Here is a 25,627-nt window from a genome sequence, read left to right as displayed (position 1 = left end):
TCCCGATGCTGCCCGCGAGCGCAAGCGCGCCGAGGTAGCGGCGTGGCGCGCCAAGCTCCGCATCCTCCTCAGTGTTCCCCCGAGGGAAGCTACGGGCAATTTTTTTTCATCACCAGCGTCGTAGAACGGGACGGCTTCATGCTCTCCCATAGTAGAGTACCTGTAGTACTCTAAATCATTACGCACTTATTCTAAACACATATTTATCTGCGCATGTTCTTTTCTGCTGAAATGTTCTGTTCAAGTGTTACTGATGTCCGCTGGCTGTGGGAATATTTTTTTTTCTTAAGTGACAGACTTAGCTTACTGTACCGTTGAAATATCCCAAAAAAAACTATCGTATTTCTGGAAAACTGCCAGGTGGCTTTCATACTTGATCCCGCGCCACCGGACAGAAGAGTCTTTCGACGACATTTGGTGAAAAGCTGCAGCTACGCGACCAATTTTTTTTTTTTGGAAACCACTTCCCGCCGAGAAGTGGGTTGTTGCAGCGTGCTTCACTCCCCACAAAACAATATCATCATTCATAATGGAAAAAATATACTGATTTTCCAGTAAGCAATACAGCTGCCGTGGACACCAGCTGATGCGGTGGCCGCCAACAGTCCTTCCAAAATTGCATTTTTTATTAAGCCCACGGTAGCTTAGGTTGTAGAAAGTTTTTAAAGGCATTTTCATTTTCGTTACGAGTACGCTAGTGAACTGTTTGCTTCTGACACACCTTTCCTGAGCCAAAACGACTAGCGATGTAAAACCAGGCCTTGGCTGCTCCTGGTACCGTTGCCTGCAGGCCGTGCATGCACCTCTCAGGTGTCCAGTCATGAAGGCTCCTTGACTCCACCAAGTCCAGTGTCAGCGCGGCCGGGCTTCGCCCACTGTGTTTATTACACCAGTTTAGACATTTTTAGCGTATTTGTAAGCGATTTGAAAAGTTAATCAATAAATAATAACTGTTTCGCCACTAAGGAGAAACAAAGAACGCAATAGCAAGAAATTGGAATATCACACGAAGAAGGACAAGCAGCTCAATACATTCAGCATGCCGGTGTGGCACAAAGAAGGACGTTCGAAAAGAACGAATAGACATATTCAGGGCAAGTGTGTACTAACAGCCGTCATAGTTGTTACGTATTTGTATTTGAGGAGCGCGCTGATAATGTCCCATAATGCAAAAGCCGATGCTGTCTGGAGTTTCTTTTAGGGGCGAGGCTCCTTAAGCCGTGGGTGGTGCTTCCGCGATATATGTAATAGTAGTGCGTCCTAGTTGTAGGTAGCCACCTCCACGGCCGAACTAATGAAGTGACACGCGCACACTCATTTGAATCGAGCGAGAAACCCACCCCGGTCAATTATAAATAAAAAATATAGTTGTTCCTGATGAAATAACCTACAAAGACGAACAGCGGTGACTTAATTTCTAATATAATGTGCCTTGAATCTGATACTTACTAAACAAAGTTAGTATCAAAAGGACGCACTTTGAGCACTATCTCACCAGAAAAGGTTGCCAAAATTAACTCACTGGGCGTAAACTTCTTGGTTTGAGCAAGGTTTAGCATAGCTAAGTGTCACACACAGGTCCCGTTAATGAGGGAGGCGATCGCCGGGCTAATTCCAAGAGCCGAAGTATCGGCCCCCCGAACCGCACCACGAAAGCGTGGAAAATTCAGAAGTGGTCCTTATTGGTGCGCCAGCAGACGCCGGCTGTGGCCCAAAGAACAAGTCCGAGCCGAGAGTTGATAAACAAAACAAATATTATATTCTCAACAATGGCAGATCGAAAACAATACACAAGAATAGGCTCACTCCACAATAGCTGAGGACAATATGTCACCAATCAAACAACGTACTACACAGTACAATCAGCCACCCTCAAAACAACGGACACAGACGACGATATGCACTACAATGCAGTCGCATGCATTGAACAACCAAGACACTTAAAGACTAAAGAGATAGAAAACCTATCCAGTCCAAAGTTCTTGGAACAGAAGTCTGGATGATTCTCTTCCGAGAATCACTCACTCAAAGTCCAGCGTTGTTGTCGTTCCGCGCCCTCGAAGTTTCTCTTCCAGGAAACCTCCCGTCTTCAATTGGCCACTCTCCAAGCTTCAAACTTCTTCGCCGGAAACACGTCGGCTTCACACTCGCAGCGGTTGCCACGGGTCTTCGCTCGATAGCGGTAAACACACGCTCTTGCCTGTAGCCCGAGCCTTCACCCTCAGGTGGAAATCCTCTTCATCTCCGGCTTCGTCTCTACGGACCAAAACCTTCGCCGACTACACGGCGGAATCCCTACGCGCTCTGGCGTTAACTTCCGTCTCCTCCTGATCTCTCATCTCAGCTGCTCGGTTAAATACCTTGCGCGCGGCATTCCAGACGGTTCTCGTCATTTCGTCGGCGCGATACGCAGTGAAAGCTGGGAAGAGGGCGAGACGGTTGGAATGCCCTCCCCGGCTGAAGAGTCAACTCGGTATGACCACGCCCCTTTCGTTCTGGAAAAATCGAGTGCTTGCTCGGCCGCCGTTGTGGGGTGAGGAGGTTCGTCGATGAAGCCACGCTTCTGCGGGGAGAGCGCGCGCCCGGGGAGCCTTGGCCGTTTGTTTTCTTTTTCTTTCCTTTTTTTTCTTTTGACTTCGCGGCGTTTCTCCCGCCCGTTATCGCAAGAATTTGGCGTCGCGCCCTTTTTTAGCGCTCGTTCTGTGACACTGCCCCCACTTTAAGAATATTATCTCATAATATTCAAAACCACACAAACGAGCGCGAACAGTCACCACACACTCTTACAGACTGTAACACCATCCGTCGCTCATGACACTTCACCTTCACATTAGATCACTTAATACAATTGTACATTGTAATTCATTTACACAGCACGTGAAATATAACCACAGGCACATGAGTACAACACTCCACCACAAATTCCCAACTATACAAATGTACAAAGTTCATTCATTGCAACAATTGTACAATACATCACATCACGTCACCGTAACAAACATTTTGATCCGCTCGACACTGGATAACACAATAACAACACAGCTTATCGCATTCACTACTGTCAGACCCTTCCAAAACATTCAAACTCGGCTAAGGTAGTCGGCACCAACGTTCTCGCTTCCCTTGATGTGCTCGACTCGGAACTGATACTCTTGCAGAAGCAAGCTCCACCTCAACACTCTGCTGTTGAGCTGTTTAGCCTGTTTTATGTATTGGAGAGGCTGGTGGTCAGTTTGGACCAAGAAAGGAACTCCGTAGAAATAAATAATAAACTTCTGTATTCCCACACCAGGGCTAGACATTCTCTTTCGATGGTGCTGTAGGATGATTCCCGGGGAAGTAGTTTGCGACTGGCGTATGCTATTGGATGGAGGGTCCCTTCGTGTGACTGCAAGATCACAGCCCCGAGGCTGGTGTCTGAAGCGTCGGTGCGGAGGATGAATTCCTTGGTTAAGTCTGGGAGCCGGAGCACGGGAGGGTTCGAGATACATTCCTTGAGTTTCGCAAATGCTTTCTCGTGTGTCGTCGTCCATTTTACTAAGTTGCTTTCACCCTTCTTGATCAGTTCTGTGAGAGGGGCGCTGATCTCGGCATAATTTGGAATGAACTCCCGGTAATAGCTGGTCAACCCGAGAAAAGCGCGTACCTGTCGCTTCGTCTTTGGGGCGGGTGTAGCTTGGATTTTATCAAGAGTTTTTCCCAGTGGAGCAAGCATGTTTTCTCCAATGTGATGACCAAGGAAATCAATCTCATTCATTCCCAACTCACACTTGCTCGGTCTCACAGTCAACCCGGCAGCCTGAATTCGAGCGAAGAGTTGTCTGAGAGTGGATAGGTGTTCCTCCCAGGTCGTGCTTGTTATGAGTACGTCGTCGTAGTAGTGTTCAACGCCCGGGATTCCCTCAGTGACTAGTCGCATCAGCCGGGCGAACACGGCGGGTGCCGTTTTGATCCCGAAAGGCATGTAGCAAAACTGGTAGAGACCGGATTTTGTCGAAAACGCAGTTTTAGGTCTCGACTGCTGAGAGAGTGGGATTTGCCAGTAGCCCTTAACAAAATCTAACTTAGAGAAGTATCTTTTGTTTGTGGCACTGGCAAAAACGGCATCTGCTCTAGGCATGGGCTCTGCATCTGCTATCATGAGGTTGTTCAGGCGCCGGAAATCGACTACAAACCGCTTGGTTTTGTCCGGTTTGTCCACAAGCAACACTGGGGAATTATAGGGCGATTTCGAGACTTCAATTATGCCCAGTGTTTTCATTTGCTGTACCTCGGCCTCGATGTCTTTAGTCGTAGCAAAAGGTAACGGGTACTGTTTGACGTGGACTGGGGACTCCGTCACTGTCTCGAGGTGGCACTCCACCCAATCTGTCTTGCCCGGGACATTCGAAAATATTTTTGAGTGCGCTGTCATGGTTTTCTCCAACTCCTCCTTTTGTTGGTCCATCAAACTTGGGCAGATCCTGATGTCAGTAATCCCTTCTGTCTGCACGAACTCCGGCACCAGTAGTTCTTGTTCATCTCTATTGTCAATAACCCCTACGATGACTTGGCATTGATGTGGCGCATCTTGGTTCGTTTCCCGCTCCGCATACTTCTTCAGCAAATTGGCATGGAAAATTTTCGGCCCGCTCGGCGTTTTTATGGAGTAATCGAAGTCCCCAATTGTCGCCTGCACTTCGAAGGGCCCCTTCCGATGCAGCAAGAGTTTATTTTTGTCAGTTGGGAGCAGGATGAGAACCTTATCTCCTGGTTGGAATACTCTATCCCTTGATTTTTGATTGTAGTGCTTAGCGTAGCGTGCTCCCGCCCTTCGGAGTTCTTCGTGAGCTAGGCGGCACGTCTCTTCTAGACGATTTCGGAGATCCAATACGTACTGGTAGGTTGTCTTCAGCTCATCGTCCAGCTCTTGGTTCGTCCAGACTTCCTTTAAGATCGCCAGGGGTCCCGGGACATGTCGGCCGTACAGTAGCTCGAACGGTGAAAAGCCGAGACTTGCCTGGGGAACCTCTCTGTACGCGAACAGCAACGGACCGAGGAATCTGTCCCAGTTTTTTGGTTTCTCCGCACACATTCTTTTGAGCATAGTCTTCAGGGTGCCATTAAATTTTTCCACCATCCCGTTGGCCATCGGGTGGTAAGGGGTGGTATGGAGTTGGCGCACCGATAGAAGTCGTGCCACTTCCTTCATTAACTCCGACGTGAAATTCGAGCCCCGATCACTTAGGATTTCCCTCGGTACACCAAAACGGGAGAACATCTCAACGAGGGCCTCTGCGACTCGTTCGGTCTCTATGCCAGATAGTGCAACTGCCTCCGGATAGCGCGTGGCGCAATCAACGAGAGTCAGGATATAGCGGTTTCCTTGACCAGATGGAGGTCGATAGGGCCCACTATATCAATAGCTACCCTTTTAAAGGGGGTGTCTATGACGGGGGACTGGCCGAGAGACACGTGTGGCACCCTTACTTTTGGCACAGTTCGCTGGCAGATGTCGCAAGACGCCACGAACCGTTTCACGTCGGCTGTGACACCGGGCCAGAAAAATTCTTCCTGAATTCTGTCCTTGGTTTTCTCGGCCCCCAGGTGCCCAGCCATTATCCCATGGTGGGCTAGCTTCATAACAGCCTCTCGGCGGTTCTTCGGCACCAAGAGCTGTCGTATCCGCCGACCACTCCTCTCCGTATAGTACCTGTAGAGCAGTCCATCTTCCTGCTTGAACATTATCGCGCATTTACTATTACGGCATCTGAGGTCCTTGTCGATTTGCGCAAAGCAGGGTTTTAACGACTCGTCTTGGATTTGTTCCTCGGCATAGCTGAAGCTCGGGTCCTCTTCGGAATTGGGTGCAGGGAGGGGCTGGAATGGCTTCGACTGGGCTTTGGTCTGTGCTCGGGTTGCAACTGCGACTACGTCCTCGTCGGCCGTGGCTGATTGCTCGTGAGGGTTTGCAATCGATGGTGGATCAATTTCTGGGTCCTCTTCCAGTGGTTCGGGTTGGTCCGGCGAACGGGCGCCCTCGATGTTCCCCACGATTACGTCATACAATGGATCATCCATGCAGAAGGCAGAAACAATTTCACTGTAGAAGGGCGTCTCGATCTTGACCTTGGCCTCAGGCAGCCTCATGACCGAACGGTCGACGGTGTAAATCAGGCTGGTCTGGCCCGTGAGCTCATTGTCGCGGACTAGGTCTCTTCGTACTATTACAGTGGAGCACCCAGTGTCTCTTAAAACGTCTACACGCCTTCCCGCCACTTTTCCAGCCATCACAGGCATTCCCTTCTTAGCACCCGTTTGTTGTTTTGCCAATACAGCACCCACATAGGGATTTTCTCCCCATTTTTCAACTCTACGAAACCATCGGTGACGTCATCAACGGTTTTTGGTGCCACTTGTGCACAGGATACCTGGTGAGTTTGACTCGCTCCGTTACGACATGCGTCTGCATTGTGCCCAGTCTGACCACATTTGAAACATTTTACAACCGTAGGGCTCGTGAAGTTAGTTCGGCAGTGGTTAGCACGGTGACCCACTCGGTTACACAGAAAACATCGCGAAATGTTCTCCGGTGCACGCTTCTTTTCCTCGGGAGCCGATTTCTTCGAATCCTCGGGACACTCCTTCTTGACTTTGGCCAAATTAGTGCCACCTTGCGCTTCCAAGAATTCATCAGCTAATTCAAGCACGTCTTCAAGTGACTTAGCTCTCCTCTCTTTCAAGTACAGCGACAGGCTTGGTTGGCAACTAGTAAGAAATTGTTCTCTAATTAGGAGCTCTCTAAGCTCATCGTACTCCTGTGCTGTCCCTGAAAGTTCAATCCATTGATAGATTGATATGTGGGGTTTAACGTCCCAAAACCACTATATGATTATGAGAGACGCCGTAGTGGAGGGCTCCGGAAATTTAGACCACCTGGGGTTCTTTAACGTGCACCCAAATCTGAGCACACGGGCCTACAACATTTCCGCCTCCATCGGAAATGCAGCCGCCGCAGCCGGGATTCGAACCCGCGCCCGAAAGTTCAATCCATCTGTCGAAATAATGGCAAAGTCGGGCGGCATACTGCGTAGCCGTCTCCCCATCAGCTGGCTTTCCTGTCCTAAATCTGTCCCGGAATCCTTCCATGGTAAATCTAAATCGCTTCAGCAAAGCAGCTTTCACCTTTGCATAGTTGGCTGCATCGGTCGGCGTCAGCCTACCGTACACACTGAGCGCTTCACCACTCAAGCAAGTACTCAAAGCAGTTGCCCATTGATGTTCCGGCCAATTCTGGCTCTTCGCAATCGTCTCAAATTGGTGAAGGTACGCGTCAAGGTCGTCCTTCCTTTCATCAAACGCGACGAGCAGCTTGCTTGGGTTCAAGCGGAAGCCATGATCTTCCCGTTCGCTGCTTTCAACTCTAGCTGGGACGGGAGTTTCACTTCGCTGTTGCAAACGGAGCCGCTCGAGTTCCATCTCGTGCTGCCGCTGCCGTTCCCTTTCAGCCATCTCCGCTTCTCTTTCTTCCTTCAGCTGCCGCTCCCTCGCTTCTCTTTCTTCTCTCGCCCTTTCGGCTGCCAACTTCTCTCTCTCCAGCTCCAACTTCAATTGCTGCTCTCTTTCTTCCTTCAGCTGTCGCTCTTTTGCCTCTCTTTCTTCTTTCAGCTGTCGCTCCTTTGCTTCTCTTTCTTCTCTCGCCCTTTCAGCGGCCAGCCTTTCTCTCTCCAACTCAGCTTCTTTTTCCGCTTTGGCTCTTTCGACCGCCAACCTCTCTCGTTCCAACTCAGCTGTTTTTTCTTCCTTGGCTCTCTCAGCTGCCAACCTTTCTCTCTCCACCGCCTCTTTCTCCTTCTGGCTTACCCATTTCCGTAGTTCGGCGCCGGAAAGACCCATCTTCTCACCAAGCACAACTAACTTTTCGAGATCCATTGTGTCTCGCAACTCGCAAATAAAACCTTGCCGCGTGCAAAAAGTATCTGCCTAAATCAGTCTATCGGAACACTCCCCTGCACTCGTTAACAAGAACACTGAACAACACACAAAATCCTTCCGATAGCACTATCAACAACTCGAGGCTCTTTCTCACTACTTTGGACACACTGTGCACCAAAAGGTCCTGTCGCGGACGCCAGAATAATTGTCACACACAGGTCCCGTTAATGAGGGAGGCGATCGCCGGGCTAATTCCAAGAGCCGAAGTATCGGCCCCCCTAACCGCACCACGAAAGCGTGGACAATTCAGAAGTGGTCCTTATTGGTGCGCCAGCAGACGCCGGCTGTGGCCCAAAGAACAAGTCCGAGCCGAGAGTTGATAAACAAAACAAATATTATATTCTCAACAATGTCAGATCGAAAACAATACACAAGAATAGGCTCACTCCACAATAGCTGAGGACAATATGTCACCAATCAAACAACGTACTACACAGCACAATCAGCCACCCTCAAAACAACGGACACAGACAACGATATGCACTACAATGCAGTCGCATGCATTGAACAACCAAGACACTTAAAGACTAAAGAGATAGAAAACCTATCCAGTCCAAAGTTCTTGGAACAGAAGTCTGGATGATTCTCTTCCGAGAATCACTCACTCAAAGTCCAGCGTTGTTGTCGTTCCGCGCCCTCGAAGTTTTTCTTCCAGGAAACCTCCCGTCTTCAATTGGCCACTCTCCAAGCTTCAAACTTCTTCGCCGGAAACACGTCGGCTTCACACTCGCAGCGGTTGCCACGGGTCTTCGCTCGATAGCGGTAAACACACGCTCTTGCCTGTAGCCCGAGCCTTCACCCCTCAGGTGGAAATCCTCTTCATCTCCGGCTTCGTCTCTACGGACCAAAACCTTCGCCGACTACACGGCGGAATCCCTACGCGCTCTGGCGTTAACTTCCGTCTCCTCCTGATGTCTCATCTCGGCTGCTCGGTTAAATACCTTGCGCGCGGCATTCCAGACGGTTCTCGTCATTTCGTCGGCGCGATACGCAGCGAAAGCTGGGAAGAGGGCGAGACGGTTGGAATGCCCTCCCCGGCTGATGAGTCAACTCGGTATGACCACGCCCCTTTCGTTCTGGAAAAATCGAGTGCTTGCTCGGCCGCCGTTGTGGGGTGAGGAGGTTCGTCGATGAAGCCACGCTTCTGCGGGGAGAGCGCGCGCCCGGGGAGCCTTGGCCGTTTGTTTTCTTTTTCTTTCCTTTTTTTTCTTTTAACTTCGCGGTGTTTCTCCCGCCCGTTATCGCAAGAATTTGGTGTCGCGCCCTTTTTTAGCGCTCGTTCTGTGACACTAAGTACGAAGTATTTGAAATCGTTATCCATGGGAAAGCTCTCAGCTCTCCCATAGTACAGTACCAAGTACTGTAAATCGTTAACCACTTCTTCTAAACACACACAGGTTTAACGATGGTTAGGCTGCGGTACCATGAACTAGAGGCAGTGAAAGGTGGGAACAAACACAGAGTGCAGGCCGTAAGAAAGTGCGTGCGTGCCGCTCCTCTAGTTCGTCCGTGCCACCTCTCGTTTAGTCCTTAGAAAGTGTGCAGGGTGGTGGTACTTCTATATGATGAATTAATGATGAAAAGATGTTAGATGGCGCTATTTGTAGTGTTCACTAGATAGACGGACGGGTGGACACACGCACAGACGGAAATAGAGAAAGATGCACGGACGGTCAGACGGCCACATGGACGGATGGATGGACGGATGGACGCATGGATGAGCGGACGAACACGCGAAGGGACGCATGGACATATGCATGAACGGATGGACGCGCGGATAGACGGTCAGACAGATGCAGGCATGTTTGCACAGACGAACACACGTAACCAAGAACGAACGCGCGGACGGATGCACGGATGAACTGACGGACGCTTCGCCCCACTTATCATGATGCTCTCCGCAGATATGCCGTGATTTTTTTTCTTTTAAATTGCGGAACGCGGAATGACCCCTCTTCTGCCACGCGGTAGCGTCCCACGCCTAGTGTGTGTTTGTTTTCTCTACATCCTGAGGAGTACAAAAGGGGGCCAGTTTTTCTTGCGCATCTCAAGCCACAGGCACCGGCACTGCCGCAATTGCCAACCCCACCTCCTCCGTTGCTGCGGCAACTGAAGTTGGTGTAGAAGAGGCAATACAATAGAGGTGCGCCGACTGTTATGCAGAAGAATTTCCTGCTACGTACCACGGCGTGCTTGAGCATTATAGGAAAGACCGGAAAAAATTTCCGCCACTCCACGTGCGCCTGGACAGGTCGCAGGCGGTGGACCTAAGAAGGCTGCAGACGGGCGCGTTCACCAACCCCTACCATCTGCACCGCCTATGGCCCACGCTGCACCCGTCGCCTGGCTGTCCGTGGTGCGCGCAAGAACGGGCCGATATGGCACATATTTTGGCAATGCTAAAGATGTGAAGATGGGCCACGAGAAATGACGACGTCAACTGATGGACCCTCCGAAATGGGGCGCCTTGCTGAGCGATGGCAAGCCACTCTTCTCAGCGAGGCCCTCGAATACCAGGTGTGGGCCGTCCAGCGGGCCAGGGCCGTCGCCAAGCACCTCGAAAGATGTTCCTCGAACGATGTGTCCCTGGCAGCCTAGCCCCGGGCACAGCAACAACCGCTGGACAAATAAAGTTTATTCAACCTCAACCTCAAGGATGGTTAGGAATTTGAAAGAAAAAGCGTTGGAGACAGAAAATACGCTCCAGCTGTTCCCAGTCCGCGTACCACTAGCGGTAAGCGGTGCATACGAATAGCTCTCCGTTATATCAGCGCCACAAGCGTGCAAAAATCAAAGCATAGTGTGAGGCTGTGTTGGCTAGCGCAGCGGGCTGTGGAGTCATGGGTCGCTGGCTTGAATCTCGGGCACGTGGCTTTAAAGATTGTTGGCAAGTGTAAAAGGCGAATTTTTTCTTAAAATGTTGTTAATTGGTTTCTTAATTATGCTAAATGCGCTATATATTGCCCGTCGATATTCTGGATGAAGCTTCCGCATACGCAGTTCCCTTCCAAATATCGAAGCAAAAATGTTAGACCGCCCATCACAGGCGAAACTGAGAGTACAAGTTTTGTGTGAAACACAAGATTAGCTTGATGTGTAGCATTTTATTGGCTATTCAGCAATCATGTCAAGTGCTAAAATGTCACAAAGCTCTAAAAGCATTGTCAACACACCAGTTTTAATAAAAAAATTATTAACTCTCCAGGCGAACGCGTGAAGGGTACATGTGTTAATCATGCTCAAGGGCATTAATGTGAGCCAGTAAACTACGAAATTTGCTTCGTTTGATGATGCATGCAACTTTAAATAGCAGCAGCAGAAGCAAATTTGATATTAAATGCGAAGCATTTCATATTGTACTTCGGTGAATTTGCATTGCAGTGGATACCGGCTCCTTGTGGCACTTCCGCCAACGAAAAAGCAGATGAAGCAGCACGCAAAGGCCTTCGACACCACAATTACAGACGAACCTATTTCACTAAAGTAGATGCAGCTCAAACGGCCAAAAGACTTGCGATAGAAGAAAATAAGAGACGCTGGAACCTTCCGACACGTAATTATGCCTTCCTTCACTCAATCGACCGCTATCTGAGAACAAGACTCTCATTCAAAATTCCTCGCAATGTGGAAACGCCATACCATCGTCTACGTCTAAACCGTGCCTGTGTTAACAGCCTACGGCACCGCTTCGGTCAGTCGGCGAGTCCGTATTGCAACAACTGTGGCTCCATCGAAACTGTGGAAAATACATTGTTTGAGTGTAGACCTTATGCTGATGAGCCTGTGCTTTATGAACACTGCATGCATTATATAAGTGAGAAAACTTTCTCCCTTGACTGTGTATTGGGACCTTTAGCCTGCCCCACTTTATAGAGGTGTGCTACGAAACTTTTGTTTGCATACTTGGACAGCATCGGTCAGCTAGACAAGCTGTATATGTAGCTTGACACCACAAAACAACTAATAAAGCGCGTCCTTATTCAACGGTCAAAGAGGAGGCCTTTTCCTACAATTGCTTTTACTCTATGATCTAAATTTACATTTTGTCTCTCTCTCTCTCTCTCTCTCTCTCTCTCGTCCTGTTCGTACTATCAATCTTAAATCCCCTTCCCCATGCAGAATAGCCAGTCAGTGAATTTTATATGCCAGCTAAATTAACTGCTTTTCAATAAAGAGTTCTTTCTCTGTGAGCGAATTTGAGCGTATCTATCTACGTATCTAGCCGCCTATGACTTTTAGCTCTCCCAGCCGTTTCACTAATGGCATAAATACTAAAATTGGTATGACGAAACATGACTGAACTTCGAGCATAAGTGACTAGTCATAACATGAAAATTATGACTTGTATGTCATTAATGCCATGATTTACATTTCATGGTCTTGCTGCTCTTGCGGTGGTTTCTCTGACATGACATGTTGCAAAACAGGTATGGTATAACATGATTACATGGCTAACGCAAGTGACAGACCGTGACATAAAAACCATCATAGATTATATTTGTGGGGTTTAACATCCCAAAACAATCATATGATTATGAGAGACGCCATAGTGGAGGGCTCCGGAAATTTTGACCACCTAGGGTTCTTTAACGTTCACCCAAATCTGAGTACACGGGCCTACAACATTTCCGCCTCCATCGGAAATGCAGCCGCAGCAGCCGGGATTTGAACCCGCGACCTGCGGGTCAGCAGCCGAGTACCTTAGCCACTAGACCACCACGGCGGGGCTGAAAACCATGATAAGCGTGTCGTGTAACATTACTACATGCCACGCTCATGATGTGCTTGTGGTCGTTTTATTAGCTACACTTATACCGAATTTGATATTTTGGGTGCACGTTAAACAACCCCCGGTGGTCAAAATCTTTGGAGCCATCTACGACGGCGTCTCTCGTAATCTTAAGTGGTTATGGGATATTAAACCCGACATATCATCATCACCAGATTGGATATTACGGGACGTGAATGGATGACGAAGGTATGCGACTGTTACAACCATGATAATCTGATAATCATCAGATGCGTGTCATGTAAGAACATGAATACATGTCACACTCAATGCACCAATACACTTCGACGTTGCGTCAAGCCCGCGGTACATTCTTTTCGAGACGCAATACATTCTATTCTTTGCGTCACGCCCACGATGCCGCGCCAGGCACTGATCTGCCTGCCATATATTCGCAGGCGCACGACGCAATGCGTTCCTTTGACACATGCGCATTTGAGCATGCCCGGCGTCCCTCCGTCGCAGAGAGAGGCAGACGCAGTGCTGTCTGAGTAACGTCATCGGCGCGAAAGGCAGCATGTCGCATTTCACGCCAGTCACGCTGGGCGTGAGACCATAGACTGTTCGCGTTCTGCTAGCGTTGCGTCGATGCGGCCAGCGTGCCTACGCGTCCACGTTACGTCGGAGTATATTTGGCCCTTCAGGATGCGCTCGTGTCCGTTTCGCTAGTTCCACATATACCAAATTTGGTGTTACGTGACCTCAATGGATGACTGGTGCAAATATTAAAATTACGACACGCGTGTCATGTAGGAACATGACAACATAACACGCTCTTGATGCGCTCGCGTCTCTTCCGCTAGCTTCACCTATACAAAATTTCGTATTCTTTACATGAATGAACGACGAAAATAAATGACATGTCCAACCATGATAATCATGGCTTGCATGTGAATTAAAACATGACTGCATGATGCGCTCATAGCACGATCGTGGCTGTTTCGCTAGCTCCACATATACCATATTCGCTAGGACGTGCGGTGAATTAACGACGAATGTAAATGACAGTTTGAAACAGGATAATCACTATATGCGTTTCATGTAAAACATGACTACATTCTACGCTCATAGCATGCTCGCGGCCATTTCGCTAGCTCCACATATACTAAACTTGGTATCACGTAACGTGAATAGATGGCGAAGGTAAACGACACATCCAAACATGGTAATCATGACATGAAAGTCATGTACGACATCATTTCCCTCCACCTCGTACCGCTGTGCTGATTTGAAAGTGACATATCAACCTCCGTCATTTGTGCTTCGCATATCATCGATTCCCACTGTACGTGGGATGGTGGTGGTGGTGGTGAAACTTTATTACCCAAAAATGGGTCCTGAAGGACACTCGGCTAGACGCCAGGTGCAGAGGGCGTCTCCCAAGTCGGTACAAGAAAGCCCAAAGCTCTCCTCCACCTCGCAAAACTGCTGGACAGCCCGAAGTTCGTCTGCTAGTGAAGCACTTTTTATCACGGGGGATCTGCCATTTTTTTTAGGTGAATTGCGATCCAACCTGGCCCCCACATTGTAAAAGCGCACATCACAAAGTTCAGCACCATAGAGTGAGAGCAACACGTCTCATCACTGATGATGCAAAACAAGTTCGAAAAAAGTCTGGTGAGTTGCTGCTAGAAAAAAGGAACGCAGTAGTAAGGTCCACAATTGAACTGGCTACAACTATTCAGAGTTTGAGTCCTCCTGAGTACCTTGTATAAGCACTGCTCCTATCTCAAACAATTTTTGTCGATTTTCTCGAAGCTTACATTTCTGGTATTTTTCTCTGAGCGAACTGTCATAGCTCTTTCGCTAACAAATATTTTCTATTGAAACTTGTGTAGTGGAGCATACGCACTAACGCGTATGCGCCTTCCAAACAGATCGAAAATCCCCGTGCTCTGATTGCACGAGAACCTGTGCCGCCTTCGCCAGACATGCCGTACGCCCATTTTCCGTCGCGACCTCACTGCGACCCTCTGTTTGAATAAATATCATCGCATTTGGTAGAGGCTGCTGAGATCCCCAAGCAGACCTGGAGCTCCACTCTCGCAAGTTGGCCGAAAGACCACCGTACAACATGACTGAGGCAGTCGCCAACCAGCCCATCCCAGCACAGCCAGCACCTTCGGCTGCCCCGTCGACCTGCCCCGGCGCTACCCGTCAGCGGGACCCACCAATCTTCAGCGGCAGTGGTGAGCAAGGCGTCGAAGACTGGCTCTCCTTGTACGAACGCGTAAGTGCCAGCAACAAATGGGACGACTTTAAGCTTGCCTATGTTATCTTTTACTTGGCTGACGTCGCTAAGCTATGGTTTACCAACCGCTAAACCGCCATCACCGAGTGGTCCACCTTTAAGACCCTCGTGACAGAAGCGTTTGGCCAACCAGAGGTCCGCAAGCTCCGCGCTGACCAGCGTCTGCGCCACCACGCCCAGCAGCCTGGCGAGACGTTTACTAGTTATATTGAGGATGTGCTCGACCTCTGCAGGCGTGTCAACTCATCCATGCCTGAAGAAGAAAAAATTCGACAGATTCTCAAGGGCATCGAGGATGGCGCACTTCATATGCTGCTGGCCAAAAGCCCGACCACAGTGGCAGTCCTCGTAAGCCTGTGCCGGAACTTCGATGAATTGCATCGTCAGCGTTCTATCGCCCGTCAGAGTGTTCCATCACCAGATTCGATCTCGGCCGTCGCACTCGCAAATGGCAACGTTCGCCAAGGAACTCTGTCGAACCAGATTAAAGACTTCATCAAGGAGGAAGTCACCCGACAGCTCTCCCTGCTGCCGCATAGCGACGCGCCCACCACAAACCTCCCTTCGACACTGCAGCAGGCCATACGCACTGAAATTCGCGATGCCCTCCCTACAGTTCCGGCTTCTTTGCCATGCACTTCGGCGCCATCTGATCTCTCAACTGCCGGCTACGCACCAACTGCGCCGCCTTCACCTCTCAGCTAAGCAGCGGTGGTCGCGCGGCCCCCACCGCATCTCGTCGCCTTATCGGCTCCACCTCCTCCGGCCTCGCCTCCAGTTCACAGGCCCCCACCTCGCTTTTTCCTTCCATCTAATCAGTGGCGCACCCGAGACAACCGTCCTATCTGCTTCGGGTGTGGCAACGCTGGCCACATTGCACGCTTCTGCCGCCGCCATCCCACACCTGCTCACGCATACTTCGGAACTCTTACCTACGCACCGCAGCACACCACCACGTCTGCATATGAATAGAGGAACTCCGACTCGGATCGCCGCCCAACGTCTGCTCATTTCTCATCACCTCTTCGCCGATCGCCATGCGTCGTCAACCACCTCCTCAGGAGGTAAACTAATCAGTTCAAATCCAGAGGCAAGAACTGCAACTTGTGCGCAATTCCCAGGGCCTCCATTTTCGCCGCAAAATGTTGTTGATGTCGATGTTGAGAGAGTCGCCACATTAGCGTTAATTGATACCGGGGCCGCCGTTGCTGTGATGAACGCTAAACTTCGTTGGAAACTAAAGAAAGTGACCAAATCTCTCTGTGGCATGGTGCTGTCCACGGCTAGCGCGCAACGCATTCATCCCTCGGCTGTGTGTACGGCGCGCGTCGTCATCCAAGACGTTTTGTACATCGTACAGTTTTTGTTCTACCATTTTGCTCTCATGACCTTATCCTGGGTTGGTATTTCTCATCACGTCATGAAGCTATCATAGATTGTTCCCTCGCCGAAGTGTTTCTTGTGCCAACATGTGAATTTCCACCACCCGACCGCTCTCCTCTGTTCTGCAACCTCATCGCTGACGACGACATCACCTTGCCTCCGGAAGCTTCGGTCCCTATTAGCCTTTCATGTGTGGCGTAACCTGACGGCACGGTGGTGTTTACGCCATCTCCGGTTTTTACTGAACGCAAGGGCATCGTTCTCCCATTTGCCGTTCTTAAAATTGCGTCTGGTTAAACCGTAATGCTGGTTACCAACCACTGCAACTACCCTATTGGCTTGCTTCGTGGTGAAACGTTAGGATTTGTGCAACCTGTCGACCATATCAATGATATCATTCTTCCCGACGAAACGCCATGTCACATTGCCGCAATCACTCATGCGTCTGAGCCATCAAGTTCGTCAGCCTTCGACAATGCTATGGACGCAGACCTTCCTCACACGCATCGCCGCCAACTTCTTGCTCTCCTGACCAAGTTTCGTTCTTCTTTCGACTTTCAAGAACCTGCTTTTGGCCGCACCATGACTATCACTTATACTATTGACACCGGCTCACATTCGCCTCTGCGACAGCGTCCTTACCGCGTTTCCGCCGAAGAGCGCCGCGTCATTACGGAGCAAGTAGATGACATACTTAAACGTGGAGTCGTACAGCCTTTTCAAAGCGCTTGGTCATCACCTGTGGTTCTGGTAAAGAAAAAAGATGGCAGCGTACGATTTTGCGTGGACTATCGCCGCTTAAACAAGATCACGAAGAAAGATGTCTACCCGCTACCACGAATAGACGATGCTCTTGACTGTTTACAAGGCGCCGAGTGCTTTCCATCCATGGATCTGCGTTCTGGGTATTGGCAGGTGCCAATGGCTGAATTCGATCACCCTAAAGCAGCCTTTGTAACGCCGGATGGCCTATATGGGTTCAAAGTCATGCCATTTCGGCTCTGCAACGCACCTGCCACATTTGAGCGCATGATCGGCACCATCTTGCGTGCCCACAAGTGGAAAACTTGCTTGTGTTACCTGGACGACATCGTAGTCTTTTCATCTGATTTCCTGACACATCTTGTTCGCCTCCACGAGATTCTGACGTGTCTAACTTCTGCAGGCCTACAACTTAACTCCAAGAAGTGCCACTTCGCAGCACGAAAACTAACCGTCTTAGGACATGTCATCACAAGAGACGGTGTTCTTCCGGATCCCGATAAGCTTCGAGCTGTCGCTGACTTCCCGTTGCCCACATCACTCAAAGCCCTAAGAAGTTTCGTTGGTCTCTGCTCCTACTTTCGTCACTTCGTGCGCAACTTCGTGTCCATCATCGCACCTCTCACGAGTCTGCTTTCCAACAGCAAAGGTATATCTTCATGGTCACCTGCATGTGACGACGCATTTCGCCAGCTGCGCTGCCTGCTGACCTCACCACCTATTCTTCGTCACTACGACCCCGCTGCTGCCACAGAAATTCACGCCGATGCAAGTGGCATGGGTCTTGGTGCAGTTTTGGCACAACGGAAAGGCACCCAAGCCGATCGTCTACGCAAGTCGCACTTTCAAGAAGGCTGAATTGAATTACTCCGTGACAGAGAAGGAGTGTTTGGCCATAATCTGGGCGTTGACGGAAGTTTCACCCGTACCTTTAAGGCTGTCCTTTCAACGTGGTCACAGACCCCCACGCTCTATGTTGGCTGTCCACCTTGAAAGACCCGTCCGGACGCCTAGGGCGTTGGGCACTTCGATTGCAAGAATACGACATCCGTGTCGTATATTGTTCCGGTCGCAAGCATGCGGATGCCGATGCGCTTTCGCGATCGCCATTAACACCAGATGTGGCTTCTCTGTCACCCATTTTGCCACCTTGTCACCAGTCGACGCCACTCACATGCTTTCGGAGGAGCGTAAAGACCCATACCTTGCATTGTTACTCGACTACCATACCGATCTGTCTGCTGTCCCTTCCACGAGAGCACTACGCCGGCAAGCAGCCCACTTTTCCGTGCGAGACAACATTCTGTACCGCCGCAACTACATGCCCGGTGGTCGGAAGTGGCTCCTTGCTGTCCCAACACATATGCAATGAATATCCATGCAGATCCCCAAAGTGCTCACGCAGGTGTCCTGAAAAGCTACGAAAGGCTGCGCCAACGATATTACTGGCGAGGAATGTATCGCTTTGTGCAGAAATACGTTCAGTCTTGCACCACTTGACAACAGACACCTCCGTGGCACCTTACTTGACACCTCCGTGGCACCTTACTGGCTTGTTACAGCCGCTCCCGTGCCCGGCTCGCCCATTCGACCGCGTGGGTATCGACCTCTATGGCCCCTTCCCATATAGTCGCTCTGGAAAGCCGTGGATTATTGTCGGCGTCGATCATCTGACACGATACGCTGAGACTGCAGCTCTACCGGCAGCAACCGCCCACGAAGTTGCACTCTTCATTCTCCGCAGCTTCATTCTCCGCCATGGGGCTCCACGGGAATTGCTCAGGGATAGGGGTCGAGTGTTCCTGTCGGAGGTCATACAAGCTATTCTCGCTCAATGCAACATCATCCATTGGAAATCCACCGCATACCATCCACAGACTAATGGTCTCACTGAATGGTTCAACCGCGCACTTGGCGACATGCTGAGGATGTACACCTCCTCTGACCACACTAACTGCGACGCTGTATTACCTTTTGTTACCTTCGCTTACAACACCACGACGCAAGCGACTACCGGTTTTTCCCCGTTCTTTCTGTTGTACAGCTGCGAAGCATCCCACCCACTCGACACTATACTCCCGTACCGCCCTGCTGCATCGGAGTGCTCCCCGCTTTCGGAAGTCGCCATATACGCAGAAGACTGCCATCAGTTGGCTTGGTCTATGACAAGTGAGGCTCAAGGTCTACGAAAGACCCGACATGACGACGTTCATAACATAGCGCCTACGTTTCGTACTGGCTCTCTTGTGTAGCTTTGGGTGCCCCCGCACGTTCCTGGCCTTTCTTCTAAGCTTCCGGCCCGGTACCATGGTCCATACCATGTCATTGACGCAACCTCGCTGGTGAATTACATCATCAAGCCCCTAACACAATCGCCAGATTTGCGCCGTCGAGGACGTGAGACCGTACACGTCGACCGTCTCAAGCCCTACTACGACCCCCTCATTGTGCCTACTCCTTAAGTGACCAGCATGGCTACTCTTCAACCCGGGAGTATTGTAGTGGAGCATACGCACTAACGCGTATGCGCCTTCCAAAGAGAACTAAAAACCCCGTGCTCTGATCGCGCGAGAACCTGTGCTGCCTTTGCCAGACTTGCCGTACGCCCATTTTCCGTCGCGACCTCGTTGCGACTCCTCTGTTCGAAGAAACGTCATCGCACTTGGCACACTTTTTATCACATGAATAGGCATGCACTCAATCTGAATCAGCACGGTCAGGCAATCAGATTTATCACGGCTGCCTGTTATACGAAGAGAGAGAGAATAAACTTTATTGGGTTCCAGCATGCGGGATTCCCTCCGGCCGCGCAGGGCGTGGGGTTCACCCTATCTCACGTTACACTAGAAGTCCTAATGTCACGCGGGCCTAGACCTCAAGGCCTTCGTGCCCCGTCGCCGCTCGGGTTACTGGGGGTGTCCCCCTTTCGCCTTTGCAGCGCCAGTGCGACCTCGAGCTGCCGGACGGCCCTTCGCTGGTCTTCTGGGTCCGTAGACCCCACACGCTGTTCTACTTGCGGCGGTAACACCGGACCGTCCGCGCTGTCTGCGTCACATCCCCAGAGTATGTGAGCCAGGGTGGCTCTCGCGCTCGCGCACACACTGCACATTTCACTCACGTAGAGTTCGGGGCACACGTGTCGCGCTAGCGATGGGGTCAGCACAGTCTCGGTTTGGAGCTGGCGCAACCTCACCGCCTCCCACCGGGTAAGATCCCTGTGCGGAGGCGGGAAGCCACGCCGTTGCTCCCTGTACCACGCGAGGATGTCGCCGTAATCGAGCAGCTGCTCCTCGCCTTCTTCTTCGGTCGCCGTCGTGTCTTCGGAGGCGGGCGCGGCCGCGGTCCGGCACGTGGCGAGACCACGGGCCGCGGCATCCGCCTCCTCGTTGCGGTTCGGAGATCCTGGTATCAGGTCCCTACCCATGTGAGCCGGGAACCATTTTAGCGTCAGCCTCGACTTGGACTCGTCGCTTGCCAACGCCCTAGCAGCCGCCCCGCACACGGCTCCGCGCGAGAAGCTACGGATGGCCGTCTTGCTGTCACTGAGTATTGTCCGCACGCCCGGGGAGCGCGCCGCCAAGGCTATCGCCATCTCCTCGGCCTGGCTCGCGCTCCGCGTACGCACGCTGCATGACGTGACGATCTTGCCCGTCGTTGCGGCGACCGCCGCCGCCACGTAGGCGTCCTTGTTCTTGACTTTGGCCACGTCCACGTAGACGGCGCCCTCGTCGTTCTGATGTTGCAGCAGCAGCGCCCTGGCTCGCGCCGCTCGTCGTCCCTCGCTTTCGCCGGGACCCATGTTCTTTGGCAGCGGATACACCACCAGTCTTCGCATGGTTGACTCCGTGAGTGGAGACGTTTCGTGGTCTTGTTCCTCGGGGGAGGACAGGCCCACTCGTTCCAGCAGCCGCCTGCCGACCGCGGTGCGGCCCAGGCGCGTCAATTGAGCAGTACGTTGGGCCTCGCCGATCTCCGAGAGCGTGTTGTGCGCTCCCAGAGATAGCAAGGCCGTCGTCTTGGTGCCGTTGAGCAGGCCCATGGCACCCGCATACGCCTTGCGGATGGCCGCGTCGATTCGCTTCCTCTCCGCTTCCGTCCACTTGTGAAAGGCCCCCGCGTATGCTGCGTGGCTAACTGCAAAGGCCTGCAGCAGTCGCAGGAGGCTCGCTTCTCGGATTCCTCGGGACCTCGACGTGACCCTCTTGACGAGTCTCGTCGCTATCCCGATCTTCGTTACTATGTGGTTGGCTGCCGTCCCGTTCGTGCGGTGGGCGTCCACGTACATGCCTAGTACTCGGAGGCTCTGGACGTGCGGGACCGGCGTGCCGTCGCTGGCTCGGACGACTATGTTGCGTTCCGCTTCTTCCGCGGCCCGCTTTCTCCATCTTCCCGGTGGTGGGAAGATGGAGAAGATGTTATACGAAGGTGCCCCTCATGCCAGTGCATACTTTTATTGCGATAGCAATTCTATGAACACTCTCGGCTGGATTGCGCCCCCAGTGACGGCGTCGCTGTCATGCACCATATTAGCATACGTATGCATGAAAAAGCAAGAAATAAAAAATCTAGAAAAAATACTCCGGCGTGCGTAATCGAGCGTGGGACTTTCGCGTCGTGAATGCGGGGCGCTAACCACTTAGCTTTCGAGAGGGACCTTTTACAACGCTCAAACGGCAACCTATCTATATCTACTGCTTACCGCACTGTCGGGCATCTCAGGGCGAGGGGGGGGGGGGGAGATAGATTTATATGTGGAGTTTAACGTCCCGAAGCCACCATATGATTATGAGAGACGCCGTAGTGGAAGGCTCCGGAAATTTCGAACACTTGGGGTTATTTAACGAGCCCCAAAATCTGAGCACACGGGCCTACGTTTCCACCTCCATCGGAAATTCAGCTGCCACAGCTGGGATCTGATACCCCGACCTGCGTGTCAGCAGCCGAGTGCGTCAGGCCCTAGACCACCATGGTAGGGCAATCTCGTGGTAGGGGGAGCTATCGTGCTTTCAGCATTATCAGCCAGATGGCTCAATGCGCACAGAGCGGCTCTTACCTCTCTCCCGTACATTGGCCCACAGATAGGGCGATCTCTCACGTGCCCTTAACTCCTGGTGGGGAGGATTATACGTCTTTACTGGCGTTCGGCTTGCTCTGGAACGGTTCTGCTGAAGCTACGGGATGCACAAAAGTCACATCAATACACAGCCTTCTTTTGCGAAATTGGCGCGTTTTTGAGACACAGCGAAGTAATAACTGAGATGTTTCTGGTGCCTCAAGCGCGGTTGTTATTGCGATAGCAATTACATTGACACTCTCGTCTTGATTTTGCTGCGGGGGCTGGTGTCGACGTGGCCGTCATTCTATACCTATATATATGAAAACGCAAGAAAGAACGAAATCCAGAAGAACGTTCTACCTCCGAACTGTGAGTGCGAGGCCTTAGCCACTGAGCAAAGGAAGGGCAACTCCTTCAAAGTTCAAACGGAAAGCTATCTGTATCAATCACTTAGTGCTGCCGATGGCCATCTCGGGTGAACTGTCATGCTTTCAGCACGACCAACGAGATGGCGCAATCAGTGCACGTCGCCAGATGGGCATGACGCGGGTCTCATTTCCCTCATGTACTTTGCCCCACGTAGAGAAAGTGGGTGGACGCTCACGCGCGTGCCGTTCTGTCGCGGTGGTGCTTGGGCTTTCACCGGAACGATCCCATTGTAGTTACCGGGCACACGAAGGTCACTTCAATCGTTACACAATATCTGCGAACAAACGCGCTCTTTAGACACAGCGGAGTAACAACTGAGACGCTTATTCGCGTTTATCTGTACTTGTGGGTACGGTTTGTGCATCATTTGTGTGTGAGAAACGCGGTGCACGTTTTGATCTGCTTACCATTCTTCGCGCGACCTTCCAATTTGTTGCTATCGCGTTCATTGCTTCGCCTTTGCGGCAAAGCTGATTTTTTTGTTATTTCTTTACTACGTTAGCACTATTCATCGGATCACACTTGTTTTCATCCAGTGCATAGGTCAATGTTCTATATAGAGCTTGTGAAAAATAACATTTTTAACAAGTGGAACTTGAGGCAAGAGTTTTCGTGTAGAGATGCAAAATGATAAATTTTATGACTTAGTTAATAGTGCTCACATGTGCTTAAAAGGATGTGATTTATATTGCTGACTAATCATTTCTCGTTATTATGGATTTTTTTTAAAAAAACGTCACTTGGCCTCATACTTTGAATTTCTTTCTAAGAATTTATTTTCATGCATTTTTGCGCATGTCACAATAACAATGCATTACAAAACAAGTGCTCAATATCGCGTATTGTGATCTATAGCGCTGACTCGTTCATTTGACATTGCACAGCTGTCTGGGTGAACTGTAGTTTTTGGTACAAGCTAAGCATAGCAGATGCTTATTTCATGCATCTGGGCTCTATCATATAGGATCTTTTATGCACTGGTAAATGTATAGCGATAGTAAAAAAACGTTTTCTTCAGCCGCAATAGACCACCAACTAGTTTAGTCTGTAAGTAGATATGCGCCCGAAGGTTCATTGCTAACTGGTTGGCTGACTCATGAAAAGGAAGTTTAACGAAACATAACGATGGGCCCGAAGAAATTATGCCAGCATTCCCAAGTGATCTCATTTGCTTGCTAAAGCTAAAAGTTTAACAATCACCGCATGGTGGGAGTTCTAATGCATCGGGATGTAAGGGAGACGAAGTAAAGACCTGTTAGAGCAACAAAACCATTCGTAAGGTATGGCGACCGTAGCCGAGAAATGTTGGCTAGGGTGGCCGCCAGTTATATTTGGAACAGAATATCTTAAACTAGAAATTATAGTTAGATATTTTTTTCCAACGGTAATCAAAAACTTGGTGGATTTATTCTGCGAGTTATTCATTTATTCGTGTTTCAACAACAGCGTGCTTTCAAGGCCATAGTTTCGAGATCAAACATGGTGGTGTCTTTCAGCCCTTCGCCACCCTTTCTACTGGTTCCACCTATTCCTTCACAGGAACCATAAAAAATCCACAATTAGCATTGAGCCTATCAATATTTCGCACAAGAAATGTCATTGAGGTCATTCAACTCGGGTGTCTGATTCTCCGTTCCACCAGTTCACTACACTTCTATTGCGAAAAGCAGCTGCTATTTAGGGCTGCAGAATAAACCGTCTAGATGAATATGGCCTGATGACCATAAGCACATATTGAATTATCTAATGTATTAGATGGCTTTAGTGTTCCTAAATTCGAAAATTTCAGACAAGCCTACACACAAAAGGATGTCAAGTTATACAGTTATACTGGAACTGCTGATTTTCACAATGTGGCATCTTTTTATGGACGCCTAACTTGATATTCTAGAACGTCCCTTCACTCAACGCTTCGCCTTCACTTGAAAAAGCCGATGGCAGCGACGTCTCCAGACACCACAAGTCACTGCATATTAGCAATAATCTGCTGCGATTCTTGAGTAGTGCAGCATCATTTTTGAGCCAAGCTGTGGCGCAGTGCTCAACTCTGTCAAGGGAAGGGTGAAAGTCTAGTCGAGGAGCGTTTGTGATTATGGGATTAAATGTTGGATAAATAGTATATCATTTTAATTGTTTTCAGCACACCATGAGCGTAAATACGAAGTCAGCAATGTGTGCCTTATCCAACATTTTCGACGGTGATGTACCAATAAGGCAGGTGGCAGCCACCACGCGTCCATCATTGTGCTTCCTTTATTCTTCGTATGTTTGATCAGAGAGCTCATGCCATGGGCGGCGATGCGCTTGTCTTCACACAAGTCTAAAGAAAGTGGTGCAACGCGCTCCGCTAGAGAAGGATGGCTACACATATCAATTTTCATGAAACTAGGACATTTACTGCTCACGAACTTCAGTAGTCCTTGAACAAGGAAAACAGGGACGACATACCATCCATCGACACAGCGTACCACCTTCGTAGAAGCGTCGTAGTGCAGTGAGAAACAGTCACCTCCAATGCCGGTAGCGTATGGCTGCAACACTTGCATGCTTGCTGCCATAGCTAGAGCTGCGTCGGCAGCGTTACCTCCACGGCGAAGTACATCTGCGGGTTTGGGAAACATTTGTAAATGAATTGGAGAATTTCGAAAGCTTTATTCATACGCACAAATTATAGTTTCACGGATTATTATGGCCTCCTAAATGGCGGTTGCATGGTTTCCTAAGGTGGGCGTCATCCGCTCTTTTCTACGCACCGAGGTGCTTTCACGGAGGTTCTATAAGGTTGCCGCACTGTTGGCACAGCTTCCATGTGGCAAGAAAAATAGTTTTGCGTTTTTATATAATCTCGCACTCGTGTGGAACTGTCCGGTCTAGCTGTTCGAGAGGCCAAGTGCGGGTATTCTCAAATGGGCTTATTATTCTGTAGGTGAGCGCCGCCCATATTCGAGCACTTATATTTGCGATGCCTTTCTCGGCACTCAGC

General features: G+C 50.2%; 1 protein-coding gene across 1 annotated transcript in view; it reads right to left on the bottom strand.

The window, feature by feature from the left end:
• The window catches only part of LOC142767864 (glutathione hydrolase-like YwrD proenzyme), an 80,333-nt gene that overhangs the window by 34,908 nt on the left and 19,798 nt on the right, over positions 1–25,627 (bottom strand). Inside the window, exons 2-3 of the mRNA XM_075870112.1 lie at positions 25,093–25,246; positions 722–875 (exon numbers count right to left, since the gene is read on the bottom strand). Of these exons, the coding sequence (XP_075726227.1) occupies positions 722–875; positions 25,093–25,246 (308 nt within the window). The remainder of the gene's footprint in view (positions 1–721; positions 876–25,092; positions 25,247–25,627) is intronic.

The sequence above is a fragment of the Rhipicephalus microplus genome, chromosome 7 (assembly GCF_043290135.1).
Source record: "Rhipicephalus microplus isolate Deutch F79 chromosome 7, USDA_Rmic, whole genome shotgun sequence".
Lineage (NCBI taxonomy): Eukaryota > Metazoa > Arthropoda > Arachnida > Ixodida > Ixodidae > Rhipicephalus > Rhipicephalus microplus.
The sequence above is the reverse complement of the archived record's forward strand: the minus strand, read 5'-3'. Positions and strand labels throughout refer to the sequence as shown.